At 40.0% G+C, this 22,333-nt stretch overlaps 1 protein-coding gene across 2 annotated transcripts in view; it reads right to left on the reverse strand.

Annotated features, from left to right (window-relative positions):
• The window catches only part of FMN1 (formin 1), a 431,558-nt gene that overhangs the window by 160,509 nt on the left and 248,716 nt on the right, over positions 1–22,333 (reverse strand). For both annotated transcript variants that reach the window (XM_043555725.1, XM_043555724.1), the window contains one exon: positions 127–214. In XM_043555725.1, coding sequence (XP_043411660.1) covers positions 127–214 — 88 coding nt within the window. The remainder of the gene's footprint in view (positions 1–126; positions 215–22,333) is intronic.

Here is a 22,333-nt window from a genome sequence, read left to right on the forward strand (position 1 = left end):
TTGTAGCTGGGTACTGAGTAAATGGGATTTATTATATGGCATTCTAATAATTTATACATTTAAAACTTTTCACAATAAAATGTTGAAAAATTTTAAAGCTGGAAAAAAGCAACAGAGAAGACTTACCCTGCTGGATATCCTTCATTTCTAAATGCAAACTAGATATCAAGATTCCCACAGTTTGAGATCGCTTTCCATCCAATAACTTGATGATCTGGAATTTAAAAACAAAGTTAATACACACTCAGATAACTGTGCAATCTTTCAGAATCATACCAAAAACATTAAGATTTTTAGATACTTTGATGAATTAAACTGATGCTACACTCTATTTTAACAAGATTTTAATACTAAAGTGACTTATCCACAACTGTAGATTTTTAAAAAATATTTATTTATTTTGAGAGCAAGAGAGCACATGTGTGGAAGTGGGGGAGAGGCAGAGAAAGAGGGAGAAGGAAGGAGAATCCCAAGTAAGCTCCTCACTGTCAGCGCGGAGCCTGAGACCTCACAAATTGTGAGATCATGACCTGAGCCTAAATCAAGAGTGGGTACACAGGTGCCCCTAACTATAGCTATTTTAGAAAATAAAGGAAAACACCACCCCAAACTCTGCTAGTCTAACACAAGCGCTAAAATCTTTATATTATACTCAGATCTTTTTATTCAAACACTTAATTAACTAAACTGTTATTGCAATATATGTGTAATTTTATATCCAGCTTTTCTACTTATCATTGGCATATTTCCACATTGCAACTTCCTAGGTCACTTCAATAGCCTTTAATCTTCTTGGCTGTGTCATCTGCCTAGTGGTTTAGAGGGAAGATCAGTGGGATTTCAGTGGGAAGATCAGCTGGTTAGCTGTTTAAAAGTGATAATGGCCTTGGAAAAGTGACTTACCCTCTAGGAGGAGTTTAATTTCTTCCTCAGGGATAGGGCTTGACTACATTTTTTTTATATTGATTCTAAAACTTGCATAATATCTGTAAAACACCTCGTATAATATATTCTTAACATAGATTTAAATAAAATTTCCTCTTCTTGTGCTATTTTTAATATAAACAATGTAATACTTTTTCTTAGAATCACTTTATTTTTATTTTTTTACACTTTTATAAATGCTTTATGTTCATTATTTAATTCTCCCTGCATTGTACTAATTTACATACTATTCCTACATTTTTACTTTTTATTTTTTCAATATATGAAATTTAAAACAATGTAATACTTTGTACATTAAGCCTTAATTTTAAATTGCTTAAAATTGCTTTTTCATAATAATATATATCAAAACTTTACACCCTTTTTATAAACTCCAAACACCTCACTGCCAATTCTGAAGAGAGAGCTCTTCATAGTTTTGTCTTCTTTAACACTAGTCAGCCAAATCAGTTCCTTCTAACATATCACACAGTCACCACTAAGGGGGCGGGGGGGGGGGGGGGCGGGAGATCTTTTCTCCCATGTGACACAGCTACAAAAACCAATAGAAAATGCACACCAAACATCACCAAATCATAAGTTTTTTTTTAATGCACTTTGCTGGACCAAATACAAATTAAATGAAACAGCTGTGTTTCCCCTCCCACTTAGGTACTTATAAATTTACCAAAATATAATGAAGACACAGACAGCAACAAGCACCTGCATTTATATTGGCCCTGGACCGACTGAGTTATCTGCTGGATGAGCAATAAGGAACAAAAGGAGTTTGTTCCAAGATTGTCTAATTACCGATTTATCAGTTGATCCTCAATCAATTATTGCCAAACCTCATATTTCCTCTCCCTTCTCAGAATGGCTACTTTTATGTAACTATTAGACCTAAAATATAGTAAATACCAAGACTTTATCAAATAAAAGGAAATTTGATTTTTCAGTCCAATGTGTTTAATAATTTCAATAGTCTTAGAGAAAGATTCCTGGGAGATACAGAATTTCAAGAGTTTTTAAAGGAATTAGGAAGGTAGGTACTTGGTCTTTTTATTTTTTTTATATACGAAAACAAAAGAGATTATATCTAATCAAATATTTTTTTTTAAAAACTTTTTTAATGTTTATTTTTTTTTCTAAATATCTATTCATTTTTGAGAGAGAGAGAGAGAGAGAGAGAGAGAGAGCGAGCAAAATCAAGGGAGGAGCAGAGAAAGAATGAGACACAGAATCCGAAGCAGGCTCCAGGCTCCAAGCTGTCAGCACAGAGCCTGATGCAGGGCTCTAACTCAGAAACAGCAAGATCACGACCTGAGCCAGTCGGAGGCTTAACCAACTGAGCCGTCCAGGTGCCCCATGTTTATTTATTCTTGACAGAGAGAGAGAAAGAGCACACGTTGGGGATGGGCATAAAGAGAGGAGGAAGACACAGAACCCAAAGCAGGCTGCAGGCTTTGAGCTATCAGCATAGAGCCCTACACAGGGCTTGAAGTCACGAGCCATGAGATCATGACCTGAGCTGAAGTCAGACGCTTAACCGACTGAGCCACCCAGGCGCCCCTCAAATATTTTGTTTAAAAAAGCAATTTCGGGGCGCCTGGGTGGCTCAGTCCATTGAGCGGCCGGCTTCGGCTCAGGTCATGATCTCGCGGTCCATGGGTTCGAGCCCTGCATCAGGCTCTGTGCTGACAGCTTAGAGCCTGGAGCCTGTTTCAGACTTGTGTCTCCCTCTCTCTGACCCTCCCCTGTTCCTGCTCTGTCTCTGTCTCTCTCTGCCTCAAAAATGAATAAACGTTAAAAAAAATTTTTTTTTAAAGCAATTTCTGGCTTTTTCTTAGGTTGAGAACACAAATTTAACGTGAAATGATTTGTGGGCACCTGGGTGGCTCACTCAGTCGGTTGAGCAATCAACTCTTGATTTCAGCTCAGATCATGATCCCAGAGTCGTAGAATTGAGCCCCATGTCAGGCTCTGTGCTGAACCTGAAGCCTGCTTGGGATTTTCTCTCTCTCTCTCTCTCTCTCTCTCTCTCTCTCTGTCCCTTTTCCCTGCACATACTCTCTCTCTCTCTCCCCCATCTCTCTCTCTACATATATATACACACACACGAATATATATATATATATATATATATATATATATATACACACACACGAATATATATCTACACACACAAGAATATATATATATTCTATGTGCCTGGCACTGCTTTGGACCCTGAGGATATGGAGGTGCTTGAGACAGATCAAGTCCTTGTCCTTGTGAAGTCTGTAGAGTTGAGTTATCTAAAAAAAAAAAAAAAAAATCACTTCGGCTTTGTTTTTCTTTCTCAAGACTGCATTGGCTATTTGAGGTCTTTTGTGGTTCTACACACACATTTTAGGATTATTTTTTCTATTTCTGTGAAAAATGACATTGAAATTTTGATAGGGATTGCACTGAATCTGTAGATTGCTTTGGGTAGTACAGACATTTTGACAATATTAATTCTTCTAATCCATAAGCACAGAATATCTTTACATTCAATTGTGCCTTTAATTTATTTCATCAGTGTCTTACACTTTTCAGTGTATTGGTCTGTCACCTCCTTGGTTAAATTTATTCCTATATATTTTATTATTTTTGATATAATTATAAATGGGATTATTTTCTTAATTTCTCTGATTGCTCACTGCTAGTATATAGAAATGCAACAGATTTTTGTGTATTTATTTTATACCCTGAGACTACTGAATTCATTTATTAGTTCTAACAGTTTTGGGTGGAGTCTTTAGGGTTTTCTATATATAAAATCACATTATTTGCAAATAGTTACAGTCTTACCTCCTCCTTTCCTTTCTAGTTGCTTTTTATTTCTTTTCTTGCCTAATTACTCTGGCTAGTTCTCAGTACTATGTTGAATAAAAGTGGCAAGAGAAGGCATCCTTGTCTTGATCCTGATCTTAGAGGAAAAGCTTTCAGCTTTTCAGTCTTGAGTATGATATTAGCTGTGGGCTTGTTGATCATTTTTTTTTTTTATCATATATGGATGTTGAATTCTGTCAAGTGCTTTTTCTGCATCTATTGAGATGATGATTTTTATTCTTCATTTTGTTAATGAGATGTATCACAGTGACTGATTTACAGATACTTAACTATCCTTGTATCCCTGGAATAAATCCCACTTGATCATGATGTATAATCCTTTTAATGTGCTGAATTTGGTTTGCTAATATTTGGTCATGGATTTTTGCATCTATGTTCATCAGGGATATTGGTTTGTAGTTTTCCTTTTTGGTGTGGTGCTCATGTCTGGTTTCAGTATCAGGGTAACGCTGGCCTTTTAAAATAAGATTGGAAGCATCCCTTCCTCTAATTTTTCGGATGAGTTTGAGAAATATAGGTATTAAATCTTCTTTGAATGTTTGATAGAATTCCTAGGGACACTATCTGGTCTTGGGCTTTTGTTACTGGTAGGTTTTTGATTACTCATTCAATCTCCTTACTAGCAACCAGTCTGTTCAGATTTACTATGATTTAGTCTTAGAAGATTGGTTTTCTAGCGATTTATCCATGTCATGGATATGTACAACTTGTTGGCATATAATTGTTCATAGTAGTCTCTTATATTCCTTTGTTCTTCTGTGGTATCAATTATAACTTCTTTTTTATTTCTAAATTTATTTGAGCTCTCCCTCTTGTTTTCTTGGTGAGTCTAGCTAAAGATTTGTCATGTTTCTTTTCAAAGAACCAGTCGTTAATTTCATCGATCTTTTGTCTTTTGAGTCTCTATTTCATTTACTTCTACTCTGACCTCTGTTATTTTGTTCTTTCTACTAACTTTAGGCATTGTTTGTTCTTTTTCTAGTTCCTTCAGGCGTGAATTTTGATTGCTGAAGATTTTACTTGTTTCTTGAGATGGAGCTGTGCCTTTATGAACTTTTCCCTTCGAACTCCGTTTGCTGCATCCCACTGATTTTGGTATGTTGCATTCCTATTCTCATTTGTCTCGGGGTATTTTTTTTTTAATTTCTCCTTTGATTTCTTCATTGACTCACTGGTTATTCAGCAGCATGTCATGTAATCTCCACTTATCTGTGATTCTTCCACTTCTTGTCATTGATTTCTACCCTCATACCGTTGTGGTCAGAAAAAGATGCTTGATAGGATTTCAATCTTCTTAAATTTATTGAGATTTATTTTATAACCTAACATTGTGATCTGTTTTGAAGAATGTTCCATGTGCACTTGAAAAAATGTATATGCTGTTGGTTTTGGATGGAATGTTCTATAGACATCTGTTAAGTCCACCTGGTCTAATGTGTCGTTTAAAACCAATGTATCTTATTCCAGCAATTCTACTACTAGGTATTTATTCCAAGAAAACAAAAACAGTAATATGAAAAGATATATTCATCTCATTTCATTGCAGCATTATTTATAATTACCAAGATATGGAAACAACTTAAGTGTCTACTGATGGATGAACAGATAAAGACACACACACACACACACACACACACACACACACAGGAATATTGTTCGGTCATAAAAAAGAATGGGATCTTGCCACGTGTGACACCATGGATGGACATAGAGGGTATTAAGTGAAATAAGCCAGACAGAGAAAGACAAACACCATATCAATTCATTTACATGTGGAATCTAAAAAACAAAACAAAACTCATAGATAGAGAAAAGAATCGTGTTTGTTAGAAGGGAGAAAGGTTGGAAGGAGCAGGCAAAATGGGTGAGAGTGTCAAGAGATACAAATTTCCAATTATAAAGTAAATAAGCCATGTATGTAATGGCTTGTACAGTATATACATATATGGCATGTATGTGTATGTACATGATGTAATATAGAACATGGTGACTACAGTCAATAATAGTATAGTACATACCTGAAGGTTGTGAAAGAGTAAATCCTATAAATTCTCATCACAAGAAAAATATTTTGTAAATTTATATGGTGATGGTAACTACACTTATTGTGGTGATCATTTGCAAACTGTACAGATATTGAATCATTATATTGTACACCTAAAACTGCTTGTTGTATGTGAATTATACCTCCATAAAAATCACTTTGGTAAAATTGCTGAAAAGAACCAAAAAGGCAAATAAAACATCACCTGAACTAGTCGCAAAGAAAATTCTGAAGAAGCAAGGCTTTGGGAACTGACTGGATTTAATATATATATGTGTATATATATACATATATATATACACACACACACATATATACATACATATGTATACATATATTGTATGTATATATATATATATATATATATATATATTAATGTTCATTTATTTTTGAGAGAGAGGGAGAGAGACAGAGAGACAGGATCCAAAGTGGCCTCTGCACTGATAGCAGAGAGCCTGATGCAGGGCTCGAACTCGCGAACTAGGAGATCATGACCTGAGTCAGATGCTTAACTAGCTGAGCCACCCAGGGACCCCTGACAAGATTTATTCTTAAATGTCCAGGATAGTAACTGATAAAACCTTGGCCATGGAATACACACTGATGTCAAGAAGATAGGCATGGAAATCAAATTTATGACAAGATCACAAATAGGTAGCAAAAATTTCTTCAAGCAAACATTCATCAAGCTATCCAGTTCAGGTTCTGAAAAGCAGGAGTAAGTAACACATTCTACCTACAAGCAAGAGAAGGCTTAGATGCAAGTTCTTTTAATAGCTAATTAAAAGAAGGCAAGAGAGTAATCAGAAGGGAACTGAGGGAGAGATAGAGAGGAAAGGACTGACATTGAGATTGCCTGTCACTGGGAAAAACAAGCATATCCATCCCTTCAGTGTTCAACCAGGCTGAAATATGGAAAGGATCTCACCATAGTCAGCCATTCTTGCAATTTTGTCTGATGTCTCAGCATGGCAGGTATTTGAAAAGAGAGTATTTGTTATCTTTAGCCAGACTACAACTTTAAGACCTGTCTGAAATGCAGTGCTGCCTGGGAGATGGCCAGTAGTAAAGTCAGAGCATTTGTATTCTCTTCCCTGTTTGTGTGAAATTCCCTGCCTATCTCTGACTAGAGCTTTAAAAAATAGACCTCTAAGTTTCTATGTAGTCCCTCGTTAATTGTGGAATATGCAAGGCTTCTCAAAAACAGCCAAAATGGTGAGAACAAAATGGACACTGAATGGATGTATGTCTTAAGCCCTTTTAGTATCTTCCTTTCTTTCCTTTTCCTTCCTTCATGGATTAAAAGATATAATAATAATAATAACAACAATAACAATAATTAAAAAAACATAACATGAAATCTACCTCATTAAATTCTTAAACATTTAATAGTATTATTAACTATATTACACTGTTGTACAGCAGATATCTAGGATTTTTCATACTGCATAATAAAAACTCGACTCCCCATTTCTTTCTCCACCCCTCCTCCCCTGCCCCACAGCCTCTGGGGCAGTTTTCTGCTTCTACTTTCTACTTCTATGAGTTTGACTACTTTAGATACCTCATATAAGTGGAATCATGCAGTACTTGTCCTTCTGTGACTAACTGATTTCACTTAGCATAATTTTCTCAAAGTTCATTCATTCTATAGCATGTGACATAATTTCCTTAAGGCTGAATAATATGCCATTGTGTGTGTGTGTGTGTGCATATACACACAACCCTACACACACACACACAGACACATATCACACGGCTTTTATCCATTCATCCATCAGTGGGCATTTAGGTTATTTCCATCTCTTGGCTATTGTGAATACTGCTGCAGTGAACATGGGTGTGCAGTTATCTCTTTGAGACCCTGTTTTCAATTCTTTTGGATAAATACCCAGCAGTGAGGCTGCCAGATCATGTGGTGGTTTTCTTTTTAATTTTTGTGAGGAAACTCCACACTGTTTTTCATAGTAGCTGCACCATTTTACATTCCCACCCAAAATGCACAGGAGTTCCAATTTTTCTACATCTTCACCAACACTTGTTCTTTCTCCCCCCGCCTTTTTAAAAAAGTATAGCTATTCTAACAGATGTGAGGTGATACCTCATTGTGGTGTTGATTTGCATTTCCCTGATGATTAGTGATGTTGAACATTTTTTCGTACACCTGTTGGCCATTTGTAGGTCTTTTGTGTAGAAATGTCTAAATCCTTTGCCCATTTTTCAATTGGGATTCTTTTTTATGGAGTTGTAGGCATTCCTTATAGGTTTTGGGTTATTAATAGCTCATTAGATATATGGTTTACATGTGTTTTCTCCCATTCCATAGGTCCTTTACATTCTTCTGATTGCTTCCTTTGTTATGCAGAAGCTTTTCAGTTTGATGTAGTCCCACTTGTCTATTTTTGCTTCTGTTGCCTATCCTTTGGTGTCATATCCAGAAAATAATTCCAAGACCAATATTATGAAGCTTTTCCCCTTATGTTTTCTTCTATGAATTTTATAGTTTCAGATCTTACATTTAAGTCTTTAATCCATTTTGTGTTGATTTCTGTTTATGCTGTAAGGATCCAATTTCATGCTTTTGCATATGGATATGTGGGTTTTGTTTTGTTTTGTTTTTTCAGGAGCCCATCTTAGCTTTGTTTTGTGGTCTTGGCATCCTTGTTGGAGATCATGTGACCATATACGCATGGGTTTATTTTGGGGCTCTCTATTCTTTTCCACTGGTCTATATGTCTGCTTTGATATCAATACTGTTTCAAATACTGCAGTGTGTAATACATTTTGGAGTTAGGAAGTGGAGAACAATACCAAACAAATTAGAAGGAAAAAATTAGAAGAGAGGGTTAAGAAAAAGAGCAGAATATATACTTTAAAATATCCTTAAGTCCAATATGTAAAATGAATAAAAGGAGGGGCGCCTGGGTGGCACAGTCGGTTAAGCGTCCGACTTCAGCCAGGTCACAATCTCGCAGTCCGTGAGTTTGAGCCCCGCGTCAGGCTCCGGGCTGATGGCTCAGAGCCTGGAGCCCGCTTCGGATTCTGTGTCTCCCTCTCTCTCTGCCCCTCCCCCATTCATGCTCTGTCTCTCTCTGTCCCAAAAATAAATAAAAGTTGAAAAAAAAATTAAAAAAAAAATGAATAAAAGGAAACTCATGGAGGAACCCATTACATTAATAAACAGACCAAGTGAAAGTTCAGTTGACTAAGAAGGCTGGCCCAAGACTTCAGTATATATTCTTATCTTCCTGAAATTGGTTAACAACAGGGCTGAGCAGGATGTGAGGGATGGTGTTGAGGACAGGGAGGAGTAAGAAAAAGGAAGAGAAACTCTCTGTGGGTTTTCAGGTCATATTTTACAAGCTTCTGCCCAAGTCTTGGCCAACATGATCATGGGAAAAGAGACTGGAATAAGCAAGGGCTCCTTCGTTTAACACATATATCAAATGACTCCCATTTGCCAGGTACTGAGCTTGGGACTGAGTTCTGTCTTTGGAGAATTGTCAAGTTTACAGAAATATTTGTTCTGTTATTATTTTTTTTTTAAATTTTTTTTTCAACATTTATTTTATTTTTGGGACAGAGAGAGACAGAGCATGAACGGGGGAGGGGCAGAGAGAGAGGGAGACACAGAATCGGAAACAGGCTCCAGGCTCTGAGCCATCAGCCCAGAGCCCGACGCGGGGCTCGAACTCGTGGACCGCGAGATCGCGACCTGGCTGAAGTCGGACGCTTAACCGACTGCGCCACCCAGGCGCCCCTGTTCTGTTATTTTTTTGTCTGTTTTATTTTTCTGAGTTTACTACTTTTAGTTACAAAACCAAATGCTTATTGTAATAAAATATAAACTGTAAAGAAGACCAAAAAAAAAAAAGTAGAAGGTGAAATTCTCTCATCTCCCAATTCCACTGCTCAGTTAGCACCACTAGTAATGGGGGCTTGTCTTCTTCCAGATCTAAACATGTATGCGTGCCCACACGTGTGGAGGGTTTTATCTTTACAAAAATGACAGGCAGTACATTTTGTTCTGCAACTTTTCCCTCTGGTTCTGTATAAGTTTTTTAATTATACAGATACATTCCATGTCAATAGAGGCAGGGCCACTTTAAGTATGACACTTAATTTAAGTATTCCTCTACTGATGGACACTTAGGAATTTTCCAAAACTTGCCAGTTATTTACAATACTGCAATGAGCAACCACACAGGTGTATTCTTAGTCACTTGAGCTTATATTTCTATAGAATAGATTTACAGAAGTTATTCAAACAATATGTTCATTTTGAATTTTGACAGACAGTGCCAAACTATTTCTAATAGGGGATACCAATTTACACTATTCTCTCACCCTCTGGGTATTACCAATTTAAAATTTTTTGGCCAACAGGGCAGGTAAAATGTTTTTTCACTAGTCTACATTTCTTAAAAATTTTTTTAATGTTTATTTACTTTTGGGAGGGAGGGGGGACAGGGAGAGAGAAGTGGGGGTGGGGGAGGAGTGGCAAGGGAAAGGGGAGAAGATCCAAAGCAGGCTCCATGTTGACAACAGAAAGCCCAATGTGGGGCTTGAACTCATGAATTGTGAGATCGTGACCTGAGCCGAAGTCAGATGCTTAACTGACTGAGCCATCCAGGCACCCTGCACTAGTCTACATTTCTAATGATTTCGTAGCAAGGTTAAACATTTGGTTACCAGTCACATGTTCTTGTGGATTTTGTTTGTATCATTTTTAGTATGTTTTCCAATTAGTAGATCTATTAGGCTGGTACAATGCAAAGAAATTTAAATAAGCACCTAGCTGAATAGCAAGGAGAAAGAGGTTTACACAGAGATTGCTGTGGGAAGGGGGCATCTTCAAAGAGAAGAAGGAAGATGAGAATTACCTTTTATTGTACCTTTAGTAAGCCGTAGGTACGTGCTAGCTCTGCACACAGGCCCCCCCAAATGAATTGGGGGGCAATGAACACCAGAATACTGTAAACTTTGTTTTCTTTAGTGGCCCCCAATGGATTTCCAGGGACAACAATACTTCATGCTCAAGAGGCCCTATGAAGTAACTGTAGTTGCCTCACTGCTAGGGCATTAAAGCGAGAGGCACAAAAAAAGAAGAACACTTTGTTCTGCTCACCCAGTACTTGATTTTCCTTTTTGATATTTGTGATCAAATCTCACAACTCCTTACCCAGATCTACACCTGTTATTAGAGGCATTTGCTTTCATAGCAGAGTGGCTAGGAAGAAAACAGCAAGGAGGAAAGAAGACAAGAATAAAGAAAACTGGTAGAGAGAATAAACAAAGAGAAGAAGGAAGAAGACAAAGATTTATAACACAACAGAAGATTTTTTAAAAGAGAAGATCATCTTGTTATCAACCAATAATTACATTTTTAAAAATAATTTTTTAGAATCATGCACAAGTTTTGGGGCGCCTGGGTGGCTCAGTCGGTTAAGCATCCGACTTCAGCTCAGGTCACGATCTCGTGGTCCGTGAGTTCGAGCCCCGCATCAGGCTCTGGGCTGATGGCTCAGAACCTGGAGCCTGCTTCCGATTCTGTGTCTCCCTCTCTCTCTGCCCCTCCCCAGTCATGCTCTGTCTCTCTCTGTCCCAAAAATAAATAAACGTTAAAAAAAAAATGTTTTTTAAATAAAAAAAAAAAAAGAATCAGGCACAAGTTTCAAATAACCAGATCCAATTTATGCAGAACCTTCTATTAACTGAAAATTCCCCTTGTTTTTCTTATATTGCATTATATGCATTCTTGGTAAGGTAACTTCTAGATAGATAAAGTGAACTTCAAAACTTCTTCTTTGAAGAAGGGTGCCTGGGTGGCTCGGTTGATTAAGCCTCTGGCTCTTGGTTTTGGCTCAGGTCATGATCTCACAATTCATGAGTTCAAACCCTTTGTCAGGCTCTGTGCTGATGGTGTGGAGCCTGCTTGGGATTCTCTCTCTCCCTCTCTCTGCCCCTCCCCTGTTCATGCACATGCACACACACTGTCTCTCAAAATAATAAACTTTAAAAAACTTCTCTGAAGAGAAAGAATACATGAAAAGAAGATGAAGTAATATTGGGTATTTATTCTCCCCTATCCACTAGCTTCTCTAATATATTCGGGGCTTGGAAGAAATCAAAATCATCTACACCTTCCATATTTGCATTACTGAAAAGTGTGGACTGGTGACCATAATGATTATCAGGAAAATTTTTAGAACCCTACGTCTCGTGTCTTTTGTCAGATATCTAATTGTCTGCCCTTTCTATAATAGGAAATGTAACTGATGCATTAAAAGAATAGCTAAAGGATTTAAAAGTTTCATCGAGGGGCGCCTGGGTGGCGCAGTCGGTTAAGCGTCTGACTTCGGCCAGGTCACGATCTCGAGGTCCGGGAGTTCGAGCCCCGCGTCGGGCTCTGGGCTGATGGCTCAGAGCCTGGAGCCTGCTTCGGATTCTGTGTCTCCCTCTCTCTCTGCCCCTCCCCCGTTCATGCTCTGTCTCTCTCTGTCCCAAAAATAAATAAATGTTGAAAAAAAAAATTTTAAAGTTTCATCGAACTATTTATTAATTAAATAATTAATCAGCACCACTCATTTCTTTAAGCCTTTTTACTTGTTACTATCCTGTGCCATTTTAACATTTTTTTTAAAGTTGTCTGGCCCCAGTCAAAGATTCACAGCAACGTGACAATCTAAGTAAAAATACGAACACAGCTAATAACTACAGCCATAAATACAATGGTCCTTTCCTCTTTTAGCATTAGCACACTGAGCCGCCATGGCCTCTTGGCCAACTCTGAAAAGTCATCAGCATCACAGTCTGGTGACTAGTTGTCATGAAAAAAGTCAGGAGACCAGCCTTCTATTTCTAGACCTTCCCTGATTCATCCTTACATTGATGCAGAAATGTAGTCAGTCTAATGCAACAAAACTCACAACATGGAAACTCCTATGTTGGTGTATCCTTGTTCAGTGGGAGTTCAAAGACTAGTTAGAAGGGGAAACTCATATAAATAAGTCTGAAACAAGGGAGTTATTTACGGGGATCAGTGAACATAAAGAGATTCTAATTGTGCTTTGTATACGATCCTTAAAAATGTCAGGACTCACTGAAAATGGGGGTTTTGAAGGAGATGGCTGTTTGGGGCACAATCTTCCTCTGGGTAACTTGAAACCATTCGCCAAAGTTACATTCAGTGCTCTTTTCCTGAAACAAAAATCCAGGTCTCATGTTCAGAAAACTTCTCTGTGAAGGAGATTTAAGAAATGATAAGCTCTAGGGCATGTGGGTAGTTCAGTTGGTTAATCGTCTGACTTTGGCTCAGGTCATGATCTCATAGTTCATGGGTTCGAGCCCCGCGTCGGGTTCTATGCTGACAGTTCAGAGCCTGGAGCCTGCTTCAGGTTCTGTGTCTTCTTCTCTCTCTGCCCATCCCCTACTCGTGCTCTGTCTTGGTCTCTCAAAAATAAATTTAAAATGTTAAAAAAAAGAGAGAGATGATAAGCTCTGTAGACCATGAGCCCCAAATGACACTATAATTCATGTTCTTCTCTTTTTTCTCCTTTAATAGAATTTATTGTCAAGTTAGCTAACATACAGTGTATGTAGCGTGCTCTTGGTTTTGGAGGTAGATTCCTATAATTCATCGCTTACATAGAACACCCAGTGCTGATCCTAACAAGTGCCCTCCTCAATGCCCATCACCCATTTTCCCCTTTCCCCTGCCCCACCCCCATCAACCCTCAGTTTTTTCTCTGTATTTAAGAGTCTCTTATGGTTTGCCTCCCTTTTTGTTTGAAACTATTTTTTCCCCTTCCCTTCCCCCATGGTCTTCTGTTAAGTTTCTCAAGGTCCACGTATGTGTAACTTGTGTTCCGCTTAGCCATTATAGAAGGGGGCTCTTTCCATCCTGTATGACCACTGGGGTAAAGGTTCTTCCAGGCATTAAGACCAGCAAGCAGAGGGGCTTTCACACTATTGAAGACCTTGAAGCCAATCCACTGCATTTGATTACTGGATATTGGTCAGCTTCCTAATTTTATTAGCCCATAGCTTCATAATGTGAATGTCAAACAAATGGTTTTCCAAGTTTATGTGGAGCCAGTAGACAGCATTATGCCTTGAAGCTCCCAATGTGACTTCTTTCCATGTAGGCTCTTAGGAAAAAAGTGCCCACCCCATGCTGTTCAAGATAGATACTTTAGGGGCGCCTGGGTGGCGCAGTCGGTTAAGCATCTGACTTCAGCCAGGTCACGATCTCGAGGTCCGGGAGTTCGAGCCCCGCGTCAGGCTCTGGGCTGATGGCTCAGAGCCTGGAGCCTGTTTCCCATTCTGTGTCTCCCTCCCTCTCTGCCCCTCCCCTGTTCATGCTCTGTCTCTCTCTGTCCCAAAAATAAATAAACGTTGAAAAAAAAATTAAAAAAAAAAAAGATAGATACTTTAGAAAAAATTTACAAGAGAGTATGAGTACTTGCAAAAGTTTGTTCATTCAGTCCATACACTAGTTGAAGTGGGTTTGGGGATCATTTACCATTAGCATTGAAGAAACTTGCAAATGCTGCTTAACTTAACCTTCTGCCTTTGGGCAAGCCCAGAAATTAAAGACGGACCTTACTTTACAAGGAAGTTCATACTTTAAAAAACTATTAAGAGTGTCTTCATACAGAACACGTATATTTATAGCCATTTTCTATCATCAAACACATAAAACACAGTCATACCTCAGCTAATTGCAAACACAACCTGAACTTTTCATCCTATTCCTATTCTGGGACTACTCTCTATATCCATTTCTCATTCCTCTTTGTCCTCATGTGCGTATTACTTGATTTGTCATAATCCTCAAAATCACTTTCTAGTATTGAGTAACTTTTGGCAGCAAAGAGTTTTGCTTAATGTCTGACTCAAATTCCTCATGCCTCCATTTCAAGTAATCTTTTTCTGCTCCTAGGGAAGGCAGACAATAGCAAGTCTCACCATCCCGTATACAAAGCCCCTTCATAAACCTTAAGACTGTCATTTTTTTTTTTAAACAAGAGACGCTTTCTATCAAATCTTTAAAAATCAGTTTTTGAGAAATGTTAGCAAGCCCTCAGTTTATCTTGGTCCTATCTGGAGTCAGCTGAACTGGGCAGCACAGAGCTTTCTCCTAGGTATAATTACAGTCTGGAGGAGAATGCAATTTGTGCAGCATTCCACTGACCTACAAGCTGACCTTGTGCAGGGGCGAATTCACAGGTTGCGTTAAACCCTATTAGACATGCCTAGTTTAAGGCAAAGCCTTTCCAGACCCCCGCCGCATGCTGGATTAGGGCATGTCACACATGCGTACTATTACATTGCCCAAGGAGCTCTCGCAATGCCTTCCAGAGCGGGGAGAGGCAGGCCCACATCCCACACTGCCTAATCCTGCACCTTGAGCCAGTGTATCCAAATGATTATTATTTCTTACATATGTGGATTTTCAGAAGAACCTGCCTCTTTGAATAAGAATTAAGACAGAAATGGGAAGACAGATTTGTTACGTTGGAAAAAACCACACCCTGACTGCTCAGCTAGAAAGGTCTTGCCAGACAGACTGAGAAGGAACTCCTGCCAGGCCCAGTGGGATTTTCACATTTACATAAAATCCACATATATCTTCAGCTTTCTGCCTGAGCTTGGCAGGCATGGCCAGAAGTAAAAATAAAAATAAACGGACTGAATAGACCATGCATGCTAGAAGCCTACTTGGCCAAGTGAGTTCGGCACAGCTACAAAATTAAGAGAATTATAGAAGCCTTCTTCTTCCAGGGAGCCTTCCTTGTCTGAAAATGAAGATGATGAATTTCTACACCTACACCTTCATTAGACATCAAACACATTCAAACCGATACCAGACCAAGTAGTTATTCTGTTCTTTGGCTCAGTCCTCATATTTGACATTTCTCTGTTCCAGTCACAGGATTTCCATTTCCAGTGAAGTCGGTTTTATCATAGAACAGGCACCACATCTACTTAAATACAGCCACCTATGTTATTACCAACAAACATCTCCTGGGCACTTCAGGCAAATAAATGCATGTAAAAGCTGCTACCTTTCCTGTCTGAATCACGTCCCCCACCCACCACCCCCCCCCCAAAAAAAAAAACAAATAATGAAGGATCCACATACATGGGCAGATATTTACTTCCATGACAGGCATACATTTCAAATATCCATATACAGGACATGGCCAACTCTATAGAACAAATGAGTATGTGGTTTGCTTCTCTCATGGAAACTGAAGAGAGTGGAGAATATACAGAAAGGAGACCATGTAACTCTTCAAAGCAAAATTCTAAAAACCACTCTTTTTAATTTTTGTGCCTTTAGGCTGATGATCTTTGGCTTATGCTTCTTTATCAATACCATTATTTGGCACAACCACAGACATTATGAGGCTGCCATAACACACATGCACTACTAAATGAAAAGTCAGCTAATCTCATCAAGAATAATCCTTCACGTTTCTAAGCCACTGGGTGCCAAAGGGACCTGGGTATTTTCATGACTGTTGCATCTGCCTTGAAGACATTCCTGTGGACTGAGTTCAGAGGCAGGTAGAATCCTATACTAGAGACATAGAAATTGATGAACCTATCCTATGGGCTACAAGCTCTGACGGTCAAGCTGATAATCTACTCCAGATACCTTCAAGTCAGAAATATAAGTAGTATGAAGTCCAAACTGGCTGGAAAGCATCTTTTGAGATATGGGATATGGTATAATAGGGAACCCTTTGGTTTAGAGAAACTAAACCTTTCATAACCGACTCCCCCCCACCATCACCAGATTGCAAATTCTTATTTTACAAGTAATAGAAATCTAATTTAGAAGACAGAGTGAGACTTTCCCAAGAGAAGTACTATGAAGTGACACAAGATAATACACAAGGCCATGATGCATATTAGTCCATGGAGGCAGGTTTTATATATAAATTAAAAAAAAAAAAATCAGGGGGCGCCTGGGTGGCTCTGTCGGTTAAGTGGCCGACTTCAGCTCAGGTCATGATCTTGCGGTCAGTGAGTTCAAGCCCCGCGTCAGGCTCTGTGCTGACAGCTCAGAGCCTGGAGCCTGTTTCAGATTCTGTGTCTCCCTCTCTCTCTGACCCTCCCCCGTTCATGCTCTGTCTCTCTCTGTCTCAAAATAAATAAAAGTTAAAAAAAAAATTTTTTTTTTAAATTCAGGGGATAAAGCAACTCACACAATCCCCTTTCATAGGTATGACTGTTCTTGTGCCCTCCCTGCCATTTCTAGTGTGGCATTGACTGGAGATGGGGTAGGTAAGCAACTCCTGCCCCCAGCCGATGTCAGGAGCAAGGGCCAGCTGGAGGGGAACAAGACCAGAGCTGGCAGTCATCTTGCTCTCTCTCCTCAGGGAGAGGGAGAGCTTCATTGGAAACATGCAATTGTTCCTTGGCAGGTGCTCAGGAAAGTAAGTGCTGACTCAGATTCGTTGTCCCTTCTTCTCCTGTGTTCCCCTCCCCCGGCCCCACCACTCTCTGGCATCGCAGCCTGAGGAGCTGGCTGGCTGGCTCCATGATGCCATATTATGAAGTGTCACCCGACTCAGTACAAACAAGCCCTCACTGCTCATGGTCAGCATGGCCAGGTATGCTTCTGGGTAGTGGCCTCTGTCAACTGGCCTGGTGATGCCATTAAAATAAGCTTTCCACACACAGCCTGATTATCTGTCCCACTAAATGTTTCAAGGAAAACTAAGCTTCACTGTTCTGTCAAACTGCTAGGTCTGAATCTCTTCCATGGCCTTATTTTTGGGGACACATAAAATTGCTCAGATGAAGTTTACTTTAAAGATTTAGGCTCCTCACCAAAACATGTGAAAAGGCGAACTGTCATCCTGTCTTGCATCTGAGAACATATTTGGCATCCCATGCCCTGACTTATGAGACAGAAAAACCCTTTTATTGGTTTTCAGGCCACTGAATTCTGCTCACAAAGCAAATGGAGAGAAGACCACAGCAGGTGAAGGCTAAGGCTGGGACAGCGGTTGGAGGGGGGAGGCACCATGATGTGGAGGTGGGTGGGAATATGGGCAGGAGATAATACCAATGGCTTGAGAGTTTCTGTGTTGAAATGAAATCACATGCATTTTCCCATTGATCAGAGATTCAGAAGACAAAACGATCAAGAGACATCAGTGCATTCATCAGTGAGCCCTGTCTTCAGGGTGGACCAAAGTACCATCACACAAAGGTACAGATGAGAAACGCCAATCAATGGTGTCTGAGAGCTCCAGGCCCCTTCAAGAGTGCTTGGTTGTAATGAACATGAAACAATTCTAAACTACTGATAGCTGACCTGGTGAGAAGCAACCGGACAGAGGGCTGAAATTCTTTCTTCTACATGGCAGAAAGAAAACAGAAAACTGTGAAAAGATCCAACTTCTCATGAAACATAAAACAAAATCAAAACAAAACACAGGCCCAACTGTCTAAGACTCTGCCTTTTAAACTCAAGGGATGGGGGCACCTGGGTGGCTCAGTCGGTTGGGCATCCGACTTTGGCTCAGGTCATGATCTCACGACCCGTGCGTTCGAGCCCCACGTCAGGCTCTGTGCTGTGCATTCGGAGCCTGGAGCCTGGAGCCTGCTTTGGATTCTGTGTCTCCCTCTCTCTCTGCCCCTCCCCTACTCATGCTCTTTCTCTATCGAAAAATGAATAAACGTTAAAAAAAATTAAAAAAAAATAAACTCAAGGGATGAATGCTAAGCTACAGTGTTCAGACTGAGAGGAAAGAAGGACTCTCTGGGACAGACAATGCAGGAAAATTCAACTCCATGCCTTCAGGCAGCCTCCAGTCATCATTGCTCAAATTCTCCCAAGGCCAGAAACTTATTCTATTCATATAACTCAGCCTTTAACAGCTGGATGGAGAGTTTATTTACTCTCTGGCTTAGGAGGGATGGTAGTATAGTGGCTCACCATTCAAGATACACTAGAGACATGGTGCCACACGAGCTTTAAGTCACATTTTATCATTTTGTTTTCAATTTCTGTACTATAATCCTACTTTAAATTTCCATCCCAACAATCAATCTGCATGGCTATCAAAACTAGTAGACTAAATGTTCCTTCTCTTCCCCATCTCTCCCCATGGGACATAGCATTAAGGAGAAAAGTGAAAGCTTTCTACCAATTTTTCCTAAATTGCATGGGATCACGTGGGATGGGGTTCCTACATACCTCTACAACTGTAGGCAAAGCCTGCAATTGTCTACAGAAAGCTGTCTGTAGAAGACAATTAAGAATTTGTGGGAGATCCTCTAGAAGTTTAGTACACATGTGAATTATGAGGGACCTCATTATAAATATAGACTTTATTTCACTAGGAAGGAGTTGGAATCTTTTTGGATTGAACCATATTTCTCCTACAAAAGATATGTTGAAGTCGTAATCTACAATATCTCGGAACATGACCTTATTTGGAAATGGGGTCACTGCAGACGAAAGTAATAAAGATTAGGTCACATTGGAGTCAGATAGGCCCCTAATCCAATGTGGCTGGTGTCCTTATAAGAAGATGGTTATGACTTGGGGCGCCTGGGTGGCTCAGTCGGTTGAGCGGCCGACTTCAGCTCAGGTCATGATCTCGTGGTCCGTGAGTTCGAGCCCCGCGTCGGGCTCTGTGCTGACGGCTCAGAGCCTGGAGCCTGTTTCGGATTCTGTGTCTCCCTCTCTCTGACCCTCCCCCGTTCATGCTCTGTCTCTCTCTGTCTCAAAAATAAAATAAATGTTAAAAAAAAATTAAAAAAAAAAAAAGAAGATGGCTATGACTTAAAAAAAAAAAAAAACCTGAGGTGGGGGTGCCTGGGTGGCTCAGTCGGTTAAAGTATCTGACTCTTAGTTACCACTCAGTTCATGATCTCACGGTTTTGTGAGTTCAAGCCCCACATCAGACTGGCTGACAGTGCGGAGCCTGCATGGGATTCTCTCTCTCCTTCTCTGCCCCTCCCCTTATTGTGCTCTCTCTAAAAGTAAATAAACTTAAAATATATGGCCATGGGAAGACACAGAGGGAGAATACCAAGTGATGACAAAGGTAGAGAATGGAATTACATTGCTACATGCCAAGGAATGCCACAGATTGCCAGCAACCAGAAGACAGGAAGATAGGAAGAGGAAAAGAAGGATTCCTCTACTGGTTTCAGAGGGAGGATGGCGCTTTCCAGTATCTTGGTTTCAGACTCCTAATCTCCAGAACTCTGAGACAATAGATTTGTGGTGTTTTTAGCCACCCACTTGGTTGAGGTGGACCTAGGAAACCACTGCAGGCAGGGCTTGAGAGCCCTAGGTTTCTAGCAAGCTACTAGGTAAGGCTCATGCTGCTGCCTGAGTAGTCAGGTGATCTCAAATGAATGTATTATTTTTGTTCACGATCACTGGCACTTAAGCACAGTGCCATATATGACATATACGTATGTATGTGTTTACAATCCCTGATTGCCAGTGTTTTTTTTTGACCAACCAGCTAGAAATGTGCCCCTTTCTCCATCAGTCTCTTAAAGCTGTATGCTCAGTCAAGGATGACTGCTTTCTTACAGAAGGCCAAGTCCGTGAACACAGATGGCCATACCAGCCTCCTAAGGATTCTAAATAACAAAGTTTGTAAGACCTTTGGACTCCCTGTCTTATCGATATTTCTCATTTAAGACCCTGAACCCACTCTCCTATATATTCTTGGTGACTCAAATAGAGCTTTTTCTCTCTCCACAGCTTAGAGTATTAGGCTTTTGAAAAGAACACGTGCTAATAATTACTCCAAGCTGGGTAGTGATGATGGGCAACAGAAATCTTATTATCTTCAATGTCATCATGTGTCTTTGATATGATAATCACTGCATTCAAGATATCAGAAATGATGGATGGCCTTTGATTCAGAGTGTACCGTGATGCAAATTACCTGGCTTTTTCCCACTCCTGCTCGGATAGTGAAGAGCTGGTAAGAGTGGGCACTCCTAGCTTCGGGGCCTCAAGCCACCAGGAGGCAAAATCTGTGGCAAAACTCAAAAAGGAATGCTCCCTTGCCTAAGGACACCTGAGGCTACTTCAGTTTTTCCTTTTATGTACATGCTTCACCTTAATGTGAATAGTCTTCATGTGCAGCCATTGCTGTCATGTACAGTATTTGCAACCTAAGTCATTCTACTCTGTTAACCTTCTGGGCAACAATAGTGGACATAAGAACCACACGGCTTCTAGTAAGCTCGCAGAGTTCCTTCTATAAACACGAAATGAGGATTCCAGGAAATTCCAGCAAGAGAGGCAAGATGAAAGAGCACTGTGTATATGTATTTTTAAACTGCTATGAGATTCTGTCAGGGCTTATGGTACATAACCCGGCCTATTACCCCCAGTTAGTAATCAGTCTTTAGCATTCTCCTCATGCTCACAGGGCATCCATCATAGAAAGCGAGCATATGCTATACTCTATCCTTCAGTCATCCATGTGAATGGAACAACACAGTGACCCAAAATATTTACTCACCATCATCCGTGAAGAGTGAGCCCTCACCTCCATCCTGACTAGAGTCATCAGTGTATGTACCCTGAGGTCCTCTCCTATGGACAAGTCACCTCCTGATAGTACAAGTGCAACAAATACACAGTAGGTCATTTGCCCAAAGTCACCAGATGCCTGACTACTAGTCCAGGGTACTTTCCCTTGAAGTACATCTCATTCCTGCAAGGATACATCCCTCATCATTCATTCATGTTGCAACAAGACGATAGCTTCTAAAATGTGAAAATCAAAATGTGCTAGACTTTTAGGGTAGCAAAGGAAAGGTCTTTCGCTTTCTTTTCTCCTATAAAGCCAACCCAAAATTATGGGAGTGAGTATCAAAAACAAAATCTACCTTCAGTGCAACTAGTAGACCCCATTCAATTCCAAAACAGAAAATGTGAAGGCAGAAGTAGTTCAAAGAGTGGTAAATTCCACGGAACAACGGAAGGACAAACCTAACTGTCTGCAGAGGAAGGGGGACCCTCAAACATGCACAAATGAGAGGCATCGTGTGCTTGGGAAGGCAAGGGTGAGGTGGGGAGCTAAAAATAAGGGGATTATTTAAAAGTTGGTATACAGTGCAATTAGGTGCCAGATATATAACCTCACCTGTGTGTTCAGGAAATAGTTTCCAGTGAAATTCAACCAGACAGACTTGGGATTCAAGAACATTGGGCAGAGCAGACCACGGGGATGAGGTCTTGTAGTGGAATGGAGTAATTATCAAAGTTCCATCCACATCCTTTCTTAGCTTCTCTGTCAGAACGCTAGCAGTCAGGCTGACATACTACTCCCCAGCCCCAATCAGGTGCCTGGAGAAATTCCATCTGGAAAAACAGATCAGTCTAAAAGCAAAGACAAACTCCCAAATGAAATGACTGCTCTACAACTGTTTACCCCACCATGAGACCCACCACTGAGCAAATCATGTCCATTTCTACTGAGC

This window comes from Prionailurus bengalensis, chromosome B3 (assembly GCF_016509475.1).
Source record: "Prionailurus bengalensis isolate Pbe53 chromosome B3, Fcat_Pben_1.1_paternal_pri, whole genome shotgun sequence".
NCBI classification, from domain to species: domain Eukaryota; kingdom Metazoa; phylum Chordata; class Mammalia; order Carnivora; family Felidae; genus Prionailurus; species Prionailurus bengalensis.